At 41.0% G+C, this 12,302-nt stretch overlaps 1 protein-coding gene across 1 annotated transcript; it reads right to left on the reverse strand.

Moving 5' to 3' along the window:
* Positions 1–3,780: 3,780 nt before the first annotated feature.
* dll4 (delta-like 4) lies at positions 3,781–11,805 on the reverse strand. Its single transcript, XM_079831415.1, has 11 exons — positions 11,367–11,805; positions 10,969–11,229; positions 10,603–10,660; positions 9,701–9,964; positions 7,902–7,962; positions 7,500–7,630; positions 7,129–7,298; positions 6,492–6,711; positions 5,635–6,349; positions 5,056–5,164; positions 3,781–4,776 (listed from the first exon to the last, which is right to left on the reverse strand). The coding sequence occupies exons 1-11, from the start codon at positions 11,418–11,420 to the stop codon at positions 4,771–4,773; spliced, it is 2,049 nt and encodes a 682-aa protein (XP_079687541.1). The 5' UTR covers positions 11,421–11,805; the 3' UTR covers positions 3,781–4,770.
* Positions 11,806–12,302: the final 497 nt, after the last annotated feature.

The raw sequence follows: 12,302 nt of genomic DNA on the forward strand, positions 1-12,302 counted from the left end.
GGCTGTTCACTACTGGGGCCTATACCATGAAGCCGGTTTAGCTGGCTAGCCAGATATGTTTTAGCTTATTGTGCTAATCCTGGGTTTTAGGTACCATTAAAGTGGTTAGGCTTTTAGCAGTGTTCAACTCCATAACTTACGCTCCACGGCTAACCTGCTCCAGGGCAGGTTATGTTCTGGATAAGACATCTCAAACTGAAATTGGTGAGCAAAGTGACACACCTCGGATGCAATAAAGTCACTCCCCCTGTTTCTCCTCCAAATTAAAGGTCACTTACAAATGGCTATTAAAGACTAAATCGTCTGACTTTTAACAATGCTTATTTATAACAATAATAATTTTGAATGATTTAGATATCATTTATGTAATTATTATACCCTTAATCACTTGCACATGTATAATTTTAGTTAATCAATCATTAATTGGCACTTAGTTGAAATTAATATATATAAAGGTCATACAAATATGCTTTAAAATCAATAAATAAAGCTATAAAAACTACTACATGTGAGCTTAAATGTTCAATTCTCAATATACCAACTAAACTAACTTCATAACTTGCATTGACGTAGTGAATATTTTCTTTAAGTTGTACTCTTTTATAGACAGCTCTTTTCTTCTTGCTGTGTAAATTTGTTTAAATCCTTAATATTTTTCAATCATGTAATATTCAGAAGCCTTCGTTCAGCCAAGGAGCGAAGGCTTGTAGTACCATCACAGAGAGGCAAAAAATCCCTTTCCAGAACATTTTCATTCAACGTTCCCAGCTGGTGGAACGATCTGCCCACCGCCATCCGAAATACTGATTCGTTGACAACATTCAAAAGTCAACTAAAAACTTATCTCTTCCATGAGCACTTAACCTCTTAAATTTAAAAAAAAAAAAAAAAATTCCTTTCCTCTTTCTCCTACTCTTTCCCTCCCTACTCTAGCCTGTGCTACACTGAGAAATGTACACGGACTAAGTATTTCAGGCGCGTGTTGCGCTCACTCGACTCTTCACGACCAATCGCTTATTGTACCCCCAAGTTGTAAGTCGCTTTGGATAAAAGTGTCTGCTAAATGCATAAATGTAAATGTATTCTGCAGAAGAGAGAAATGAATCTCGCTGCTTCTCTCGCGAGAAGTGAATCTCAGTTTCAGCATCATAGGACCAACATAGCCTGAATAGATTGGTTTGGTTTTGTCAACTCGAAACTAATCCTGTAACCCTGAGTTTGTTAAACTAGCATCATGGTACAGGCCCCTGTAGTGAATGGGCCTGCCATAGGGTGGAGACGAAGAAATCTGCACCCAAAATAAACAGAGCCAGAAAACATATTCCCATGCCCCATGCACACATATAGCACACTTAAACATTCTTCCTGCCATACATGATAAAATGCAGTGAACGTTTCAGACACGTTGATGGATTTAATCGTTTTTTTTCTTCTTCTTTGGCTCACTGATAGATGAGAATGTTTGGAGATTGAATATTTATTGCGATCATCACTTCTTTGTGATTTAACCTTTTAAAATTACATTTGTTTTCTTAAAGAGAATGGGAATGGGGTCCAAAACAACAATGGACCCCATTGACTTTCATTGTATGGGCAAAACAGATCTTCAGAATATATAATTTTATGTTCTATAGAGGAAAGAAAGTCAAACAGGTTTAAAACTACATGAAGGTGAGGTGACATTTTTGGGTGAGCTATCCCTTTAATACATGCAAATCACTTGGTAATTGCTTGACCTTGTAAATACTCAATTGTTATTTGTTACATGGTTAAAGAATTTTAAATTTCACGAAATTAATCCTATAAAAGAGAACTTTAAGGACAGATAGACAACAACATGTGTTTTGTATTTTATCATCATGTGTTGCTGTACAAACCGCGTGGGCATTTTAGCGACATCTAGTGTTAGTGAAGGAAAATTGCAGCTGCCGGGCCTCTGGGTTTACTGTGTGTCTGGCTTATGATGGCTGTTTTTTAAGCATCATGTGTTTTAAATTGTAAATTTTGGTGTTGCATTTGACCACCCTTTTAGGAATGCATTGCTGTGTGATTTGTGTTTACCCGTTTTATTCTTTCGACTGCATATGGCCGACCGTGTCAAAATCTAATGAATGTTTTGCATTCTCCCATCAAGGATGTTTTCAAATTCCACAACCCAGATTTCAAAATACTCTTGAAATGAAATCAATAGTCTTGATTTGGTGCCACCCTCCCGTTTCGTTTGTTATGAGCTCGTTTCCTGAAACTTTGGGGATCCGTACAAAAATACAGAACGGAGAAAGAAAGAGATGCGTGAGAAAAGCATTTGGCCAGTGCCGGCATGTTCTGCATTTTTTAATCAGACAGGAAAAAGGAAATGATGTCACTGGGTCACAAACAGGATGCAGTGATTATAACACAATGAGAATGCCTGGCCATGCGATTTAGACCCAGAGGCCAGAGAGCAATACACACACACACACACACACACACACACACACACACACACACACACACACACACACACACACACACACACACACACACACACACACACACACACACACTTGCAGTTGTGGCAGGAGGGGTTAGAGTAACAGGTTGCATTGCGAAAGTTTTAGAGCAAGACTAATTGCTGCGTTAATGCTCCGGCTCCTGACGGAAATTCTCTCGGAACCTTTCCGAAATGTTTTTATTCTTCCACAGACGCAGAGACAAGGATGCTTAGATGACATGGATGAACAGGATGTGTGTGTGAAGTGTGTTTGCGTGGCATAGATTTGTTGTCGTTTGTTGATTATGTTGCTGTTAGGAATGGAAAGAAACCCGAGCTTGACCTCCTGGACAACCATTTCTGTTTTAGTACTTAGTTAAACTCAAAAACGCATCTCCTGCATGGCCCTCTGGTGCTTTGCATGGGGTCTCATAATGTTGACTTTGGCCAGGGTGGTGAATTATTTAGGAAGAACTGATGGGAAGGGTGAATCTCAGAGTTGAACATCGAATGCTAGTCCAAATTGCCTTATTTTTATGTGGATCACCTACTTAAATTCCCGATCATGTCTTATGGATGACCTTTGCGCCCTTTAGGTGATCCTGTACAGCCCGTTCTGCTCTGGGAGGCTGATAACGTCTTTGATTATTTTTGAATGAGAACCTTGCTTTCGTCCTATTCTTTCCATGTTTGGGGAGCATAATGCCACTGAAACCCATCTGTGGGCACCAAGGCCACGTGCACACGTCTTTTGTTGGGGATGGAGATGTCTCCTTCAGCCCTGAAGGCGAGGCTGAGGCCTTTGGAGCTGGAACTCGTTTGTGTCTGTAAATAAGTGTGTGTGTTTTCTTTATGGGTGCTCTGCTGAGCAGCGCCATGATGAACCTGGTGAGAGGGGCGGCATATGCCGCTGTTTTTATAGCAGGACAAGGTTGCACCCTGGGGCATCTGTTTCGGTTTTCTGAGGAGGGGCCGCTCCTCTGTCGTTTGCGCTCTTCGCCTGTCTTTGTTTCAGAATTTCCAGCTCAAGGGGCCTGTATCCGAGGCAACGGATTTAAATTTCAAGCCAATTTACAACTGGGGAAGGGGAAGGGGGGGGTTGTGTGGTTTTTTTTTTTCAGGATTGAGAAAAAATACTTCATGGAGACGTAAAAGACGGTACATTTGTGACCTTTTGTAAGGGAGAATAAAAGGAAAACGTTAAATGAATGTGAACATTTTCATTCCCTTTCCACTCACAAATATATATATATATAAAAAAACATGTAAGTGTGACTGTATATGTGGACAAAAAATAGCAAAGAAATAGCTTGAAGGAATTAACTTTTTATTCTTCAGATGTTTGGTTTCTTATAAATATGCATTATATACAAAATAATAGTATAAAACATATAAAGAGCAGTGTGTCATTATTAAATTAACTCTGGAAATAATCACTTTTTAAAAAATTACATTATTGGTTCTGTATTCTCAAAACTAATTATAGGCAGTCAGTGGTGAGCAGTTGCTTTGTTTTTTTCTGTTTTTGTCCACTTCTTGTCTTGTACTCATGGGCCGTGTTGCATAAAAGAAGTCAATTGAACTTCTTGGATCTTGCTGGCACAGTTTTGCGTATTACAGTTCTGTAGGTTATTTTTCTTCTCTTCTTTTTTCCCCCCACGTTGAACAAAATCTCAAAAACAATCCAAGAAGACCCTGGGCACAAACATAGCACTCTATTTAATTCTTTTAAGGCTTTTTCGTGAATTTTCAGCTGCTTATTGTAGAGAGGAGAGCAAAAAGTCTTTTTTTTTTATATGATTGATGTTAGCAGTTTTTGTCTTCTCAGACATTCATCATTGATTTGTATGGGTAAGCTCTGATTGGTGCTCCCCTCCTCCTTCTTGCATAGCTGGCAATGCTGGTTAAAGGTTTGGAAGTCCCTGGCACCTTCTATTGATTACTTGGCGGGCGACGTGTCCATGATTACCACAAAAGGATCTTTTTGACTGTGTTTTTTTTTAAAGAAGTCCCTTTTCCTTTCAGCCCACGGGGGAAAAAAAAACATACCGTAGCAGAAGAGTTCAGAAATCATCCAGGACTGTACACGTTTGTACACAAACACTTCTTCAACATAAAACTAAACTATTGCATTCGATGAGCAGGACTCTGCTCTCTCCAGTTTCTCAAGTTTCTCAGTGCAGCAGTGGATGTCGATATAAATCTCCAGTCTCTAAGTATTTTTGTAAACAATCCAGAAAAAGATTTTACTTTGATTGTGTTTTTGTCTCCTCCTTTCATAGACATCAGCCTGTAATTTATACCTGTAGAAAAAGCAAAAAACAAAAGAGAGGCTTAGAAGAATGAAGAATCCCCCTCAATATGTACTGTAATGATATCGTTTCATAACAATATATTGAATTCAATTGACTGATTAGTGGTCTAAATGGCACATTCGTCACTTTTCTTTCATCCTTAAGTGAGCCTCTGTTCAGTAGGCTTCATTAGTAAGACACTGACAGAATGATAAAATGGTGAACATGGCCAGCAAATCCCAGCTTGAAATATGCAGACATATTAAGAAATGAACTGATCCTCCTTACCTCAGTTGCTATGACACATTCACTCCTCTCCTCTGCTATTACAAACACAGACTGGTACACGGAGTCCCTTGGGGAACATATCGTTGATATCCTACACTCTGGCTTTTCCCTGCACACACAAATCACGCTTCATGTTAACACAAAGTAAAAGCACATGGGGCAGCTATTTATTGCGCAGAGATGGGGGTGAAAGCACACGTTTTTTCGCTATATATTTATATTGTTCTTTTGCTCTGTTTACAGAGGCTGATGTAAGAAAATCCCTGTAAGAGGAAAAAGCGCTTTTGTTGTGCGATCCAAATCAATAAAAATCTTTTAACGGGGTAAAAAGGCTTCTTGCTGTCAATGCCTTTGGGTCCTTTGTTTGAGCTTGTAAATGTGTGTTGTGGTTGTGGATATCGGGGTTTAACTTCTCTTAGCCAGAATCGACGTTCATATTACGGTCATCAAGTGAGCACTAAGTGCAAAGGTTAATATACTGGGTGGCACGCTAATGGAGCATGACCTCAGCGTAATAAAGCTAATTCAATCCATCAAAACGCCTCTATTTATCAAAGTGACGTGAAATCCATTTCTTACCTGTACATTCTACTCAATGGTATTTTGTCTTCTAAACACTTTTCGTATTTATGACTTTTGTCCTCTTGGGATACGATGTCCTTGAACTCTTTCGATGAATTGTAGTCCAAGTGGCAGTTCTTGTGTATGTAATTTGATTTGTCAGGTGCGCAGTCCACCTCTAGGCTGACCTGCTTATTAGTGTTCTTCAGCTGTGAGGTGGGGATCAAGTTGTCTCTTTGTGATTCCGACATGTTGTTCATTGCCTCGCCTCGAGTCCTTTCTCCAGATGCCTGCCTGTGAATGTGGCGCAGAGCAATGACCACCATGCAGAGGAGAACCACGAGAGCCACCAAACCCACGGCCAGAGAGACCGCGGCCCACTGGAAGGAGTCTTCTCCTTTTGTCACGGGAGCGGTGACTGAGTAGTATTCGCAGTGGGGTCCGGTGAAGCCGCTGGGGCAGAAGCAGGTGGGCGGGTTCCCTGGGATGCCCACGCAGGAGCCACCGTTGAGACAGGGTCTGAACAAGCAGGCGTTGGAGGGCCGGTCGCAGTTGCGGCCTTCGTATCCCGGGGCACAGGAGCAGACGTAGTCGTTTATGCGGTCGTAGCACGTGCCACCATTAGCGCAGGGGTTGTTCGCGCAGTCGTTGATGTTGATCTCACAGCGCTGGCCGGTGAAGCCCGCTCGGCAGCTGCACATGCGTACGCTCCCCAGGACCACACACAAGCCATCTGTGGATTGTAGGCATAGGTGTCAGTGACTAATTACACATACATATGCATGCATGCATGCATGCACACACATCTGGATCTCTAGATCCAAAACACACTGCATGAATTTAACATTAGAGGCAGAAGAGGTACTTTTGCGTACCATTGGCACACGGCAGAGTCGTGCATTTGTCCACTCTTCTTTCACAGTTAAGACCCGTGTAGCCTCTGGGACAGTCACACGCATAGCTGCGCCCATTGTCCTTCTCGTGGCACCTGCCCTTATGAAAGCACGGAGAGTCTGCGCAGGTGAGCAGACTGTGTTCACAGTGAGTTCCCTCAAAGCCAGGCAGACAGGTGCAGCTGTAACCTTTAACAAGATCCTATAGTGCGAGAGAGGAAGCAGATGCTTCAAATAGATATTTCTGGAACTGTTTGCATTGTTTCATGTTTGTACAGTAATTCAAAGATGTTAAGAAAATGATGCAGTAATCCATTAATAAGTCATAACATGCCCATTGATTAAGCCTGAGGTTTTGACACACACCATTGATGATTATTTTGAGATGACCAGATAATAAAATAGCAAAGGTTAACGCATAGTTTAGTCATTTCAATATCACCAAAGTCTGTTGTGAAGAGTATCCATTCATTTCTATCCAAACTGGAGCTCATTACAGTAAAAATGGTGAATAATGCATGTGGTTTTAATGAAATTCCTATTTTCAGATGGAGTCAGCATCCCTCAGTGGCAGTAAGAACATGAAGGTTTGGGGCTTTTCAACAGAATAATGACTCACTGAGCAAAGACCTCCGTTCTTGCATGGGCTGCTGTCACACTCCCGCACCTCAAACTCGCAATTTACCCCGGTGAAACCAGGCCGACAGGTGCAGGTGTAACTGCCCTGACCTGTATTCATACATGTGGCTCCGTTCACACATGGCTTGTGATGTGTGCAAAAATTCAAATCTGTTTGGGAGGAAATAATAAAAAATGCCAGTTAATGGGTCATATTTTCCATGTTTGTCACAGATCTACTTGTTCAATCTTAAATAAGAAATGAACTGAAGTGCTTTAAGTTCTATTATTACTTTGAGTACTATGAGACTGAGGTCAGTAACGAGTGAGACATTCAGTCAGCTACTGTAACTGTTTAGGGTTTAGTCTTACCTTGGTCACAGAACAGTCCACCCCAGCCCTCTTTACAGTTGCACTGCCATGGCTGTTGACAGGTTCCATGTTTACAGGCTGGATATTTTCTACACTCTGAACAAAGTTTACCCTGCCAACCTTCTCTGCACCTGCAATACACAAATAGAACGATACTATATGAGAAACACTTTAAATATGGCTCAGAACAAATATTCAATATTCACATGTTATTTTTCCATCAAAACAAAGCTGAAAAACAATGTGTTGCATTTTAAGACTTATCCTGTATGTGGGTTAGAAAAATACAACAGGGCGACTACTATATTAGTGTATGCATGCAGAGACACAGATCAAGAGGAATATTAGATCTAAATAGAATCATGATATTCCACACTTCATACACAACCCACGTATACTTACACACACTCTCCAGGTTTGGAGCAATTGCCATTGGCCTCACTGCACCCCTCCAGACAGATCGCTGCATTAAAAGAAAAAGCTCTTGTTAGTAAAGGGCCATGGGTTTACAAAGTTTAATTAAAAGTTATGTTGGCTTATGTTAAATAATTCCTCCTATACCAGCTTAATATGCTTTGATAATAAGTAAGCCTTTGAGAAGTTGATTCTTCGAAAGGTGTACCAAAACATTGCTCTGCTTCCATCCAGTCTGAAGTAATGTGGGCTTAGCCAGCTTTGGGAAGCACTACGTGTTTGTCCAACCAAATGGATGACAGGGGAAGTGCTCAGGAACCCTTTTTTTTTTTTTTTTTTTTGCAATTCTGTCTGGTGGCAGTAGTGGCACAAAAAAAAAACTCCCTTCAACTAAAGATTAACCTTTGATGTTGAAGATGTAGGATATAGTGCCAAGCTTTAAATGAATACATATGACTGATTCATTCTGTGCTATGTTGCAGCTGAATGGAAAGCAGACATGTTAGAAACTGGTAGCCTATAGTCTATTTACAAGATTTGAGTCCAAGCTTTAAAAATGGAGCATCTGTTTTTGCATTATGGCTTTAACTTATTATCAGCTGCTCTTGTTAACTGTAGTTTAGTATTTGTTTATTATCAGCATAGCGCATGGCCTTTGTACAAAGAAATATCTTTCACTTAAGCAATTGTACAGAACCTGTATAACGAGGTCACTGCTATAGATGCGGGTAATTTACTGTTGCTTGTGTTGAGCTGTCTATGACATTGATTTTGAGCGGGTACCCGACCAGCACTGAACTGCTGGTTAGACCGCAGCAGATGCTCTATCCCAATAACGGACAGCTGCCCCTATTGTTGTTTGTAGTCTCTGCGAACCATATTTGCAGCTGCTACGCTGGAGCGCAACAATGGGGACTACAATTTCGTGGCGCGTGGCGGATAATAATGGCGCGATTAACCCGGCGCGTGCTTGCCATGACGCTCGCGAAGGATTAAATTACCAAGCACCCGTGCTTAGAGTATACACAAACTGTGTCAGTGCCCTGATCAACAGTGTGCATTTTCAGAGAAACTACAGCAGAAAACTCAGAATGAAACATTGGCTTTTCATCAAACCCATAACCATCTCAGCGCGCAGTTTGTGTTTACTGCTGCTCAGCTTTTGAAGACCAAAGAAGCCAAACACCAAAAGGTTGGGGTTAAAGGTACATTCATCTTTTACTTATTCGTTTCAAAATCACGTTTCGTTTACCAAAAATGTTATATTACAAGTGACTCAAAGCGCCTATTTATTTAAGTATACACAAAGCGCTTACAAACTGTATCGCCTGAAGTAGTAACCATAGCAACGATACGCTACTTGAGGATGGAACATTGACATGATAAATATATAACATTGCATGTTAAATTTCTTAATAATTTAAAGATTTATTTACACTAAATTTCATTATCAGTTAATTATTGATTTGCATATCACAAAATGCAAATCAATTGAAAAATATTTTTTGTTGTTTTGTCTTTTTAAAAGCGAGTTTTATGAGGGGCAATAGACAATTCTGGTCTAAAATTCCTTTTAAAAAGTAGATCCAAGGCATTGTAATTTGCACAATGCAGCAAGGCCTTATCTTAAGGTTCACTGACAGTGTTGATTTAACATCACTCAGACATGCTCAAGCAGTTTTGATCGATGTAAATTAGTGGGATGAGCAAGACACAAGGCTCACACCTATGCAAAGCCTCAGTCTTCAAGACTAGAGACCAGTGGATTGTGATCTCTGATTGCTTACGTTCTTCGCAGTACTCCCCCTTCCAGCCAGGGAGACAGGATAACTGCCCATCTGGGTTGCAGGTGTAGTGGCCAAAACGGTCGTCCCTGGGCGTGCATTTTTTGGAACAACTGTCGCCGTAGTAATTTTCATTGCAGATGAACCGGTAAGAATACCTTAGCTCCGTCTGCTTCCCGCTTTGAACATCCTGAGACCATTCAGCCCCTACTTCCAACTTTCTCTGGATGGCAAAAAAGCTTATCTGCAAGTCGGGGTTGTATGTGTCTGTAAAAAAGAGGAGAAGATTCTGATTAGGCCATTGCTGTGTTATTATTATTTCCCCCTCAGTAAAAACTAAAAAGTTTCAAATAAGTAGGTTAGAGAATAGCATTATATTTAGCTTTATTTTTTAATTTTTTTTTTTAAAGTGTCTTCAAAAGAAAGCAAATATAGACCAACTTTAACTTCTGGGAAGCGGACACATTTGGAGTAAAACGTATGTTTAAATTTCCTCTTCCTTTGAGTGAAGCGAAATATTCCCATGGTATTATCCCATTCTAAAGGGCGGGACAGACAAAGGTGTAAAATACAGGAAAATGCAGTCGGATGGTTTTGGCAAGCGCTGTGTATTCTCACCAAAGCCCACTGCGCTTTCCCACGCCAAAAATAAACCAAAGGAAGTTCAATTGTGTTCGAGCATGAGAATGCAAAGGTGTTTGAAGCAATAGAGAAAAAAAAACATTAGGCCTACAAATTTACAATTTTTAAATGAACATGTTTTTTCTTAAGAGTTGGGTGCAGCGTGCAATGGTTTAATGAAAGTTTTGTAAACAAAATGTATATAACAACTAACATTCTAATGAAAGGAAATATATGTACAATATCGAAGTGTCGCCCTCTAGTGTGAAAAAATCGTATCTTACCTACAGGTAGATCCGCGTAAGGTGAGTGCCAGGCCTCAATAATCAATGAAAATGATCCCTACGAGGAAAGAGAAATTTAAGTTGAAACCTTTAATAACACTGGATAACACTGATCATTAAAACACAGGCGGGTGTGTATAAATCAAAATAATTGCATGCATTATACAAACGTTAAGAAGCAGTAATAAACGAATAATTAAAGTGATCAAACTGCTGATTAATGTGGAGAAGATCGAAATTGTAAGTCTGTTGAACCTGGCTGCATTACAAACTGTTGCTATCCCAATACTGGAATAAAAACACAAACGTAGGTAGCCTAATGCGTTCTGCTTCTATACAATCAAAAGAAGTTGAATTTGAGCTTACCGGCCACCCGAAGTTGAACGGCAGTCGGATTGGTGTGCTGAAAGAGCCACCTCCCATGATACTGAACGAGTTCGTCCCCAACACAGGCGTTATGGCACTTCCAAAGATACAGTCACCCGGAGACACGACCACCTGGTAGTTTTTTAGGCAAACTCTGAAGAAAGTCCTGCAGTCAGGCTTGCATAAATTGCCATTTGCGAGCAAGCCTTTGAAATTTTGGAATTCGTGAAGGTCGAGTTCGAAAACACCAGATCCAAATATCTGAGGGGGAAAATGACATGCATTACAACATTGCACTGCAAACACTGGCTTACCCACAAAAGTGCTCTCTGTAGGCAACTTGGGAGACAGACAACGGGTCCTGCTGACTTTCCACAGGACCGACCATGGATGTTTACCTGCGTCAAAACGGTCGTGAAAAATGCGATGAGAAAGGTGAGCCAAGCTGCCATGCTTTTCGATTCTCCTGGGCAGCCGCGTCACCCACGATTATATTCCCCGAAAGAGCCTATTCCAATGTAAAAGGGTGCAATGAAAACAAATGCCGAAGAGTAAAAAGGTATATCCCGCTGCGCGTCCACAATGCACAGTGTGCAGGAGTGTGCAGGAGCACGTCAAATTTCCAGGTTATCCAAAAGGTGATGGTGAAACTGGAAAATCAGCATCCAGTCTTATTCCTCTCCGGCTCAAGATATCCACGGAGCATGTTTAGTATTCCACAGTGAGCACACCGATGTGTTTAGTGTCAATGGTAATGTCTTGTTTTGGTTCTAAACTTTGTGCTTCAGCATTGCGCTGTTGGGTATCCTCGCGCTTCTCGTGTGATTCGTGAATGAAGACTTGTTTCTTGCGTCCCGCAGTATTTATACTGGCTTTGTGTCTATCACTAAACGCCGCCCACTTCATATACTCAGCCCCCCTCTCTCTACAACAATGATATCCACATTTAATACCCACCACTACGCGGATGATGACCAATTGAGCGCGAGTGATTATTAACAAGCCCAGCATCTGTTGGCATATTTAAAGCAGGCATGGTTAAATACTGATCATTTCACACCGTGCAATTTTCCGCTTATCGAAAACGGAGGAAACTTCGCACTACGCAGAGCCTGTTACTTCTCGTTTGTCCCCGTTCCAGTCAATTGCGCGGGTAATTATATTACATAATTGAAAGCGTGCACGGTCAGTGTAGGGTCATATTGCCAACCTCACCTGATGTTCCTGCGTAGAGCCTCTTCGTGTTTCGAGCTAGGATAGAATGAAAGCACTGCATCAAAGTCACACCGAAAGCGCTATAACAGCTATTATTTCAATCTGTAATGGTTAATTAA

This window comes from Gobio gobio (assembly GCF_949357685.1).
Source record: "Gobio gobio genome assembly, chromosome: 12".
NCBI lineage: Eukaryota > Metazoa > Chordata > Actinopteri > Cypriniformes > Gobionidae > Gobio > Gobio gobio.

What these genes read in the sequence shown, in the direction of transcription:
- dll4 (XM_079831415.1), bottom strand. Translation starts at nt 11,420, where the DNA reads ATGGCAGCTTGGCTCACCTTTCTCATCGCATTTTTCACGACCGTTTTG. An exon ending in CGTTCAACTTCGGGTGGCCG is followed by an intron (nt 10,661 to 10,968) that starts GTAAGCTCAAAT and finishes CTTTCCTCGTAG; the next exon opens with GGATCATTTTCATTGATTAT. An exon ending in GACTCTGCCGTGTGCCAATG is followed by an intron (nt 6,350 to 6,491) that starts GTACGCAAAAGT and finishes TACAATCCACAG; the next exon opens with ATGGCTTGTGTGTGGTCCTG.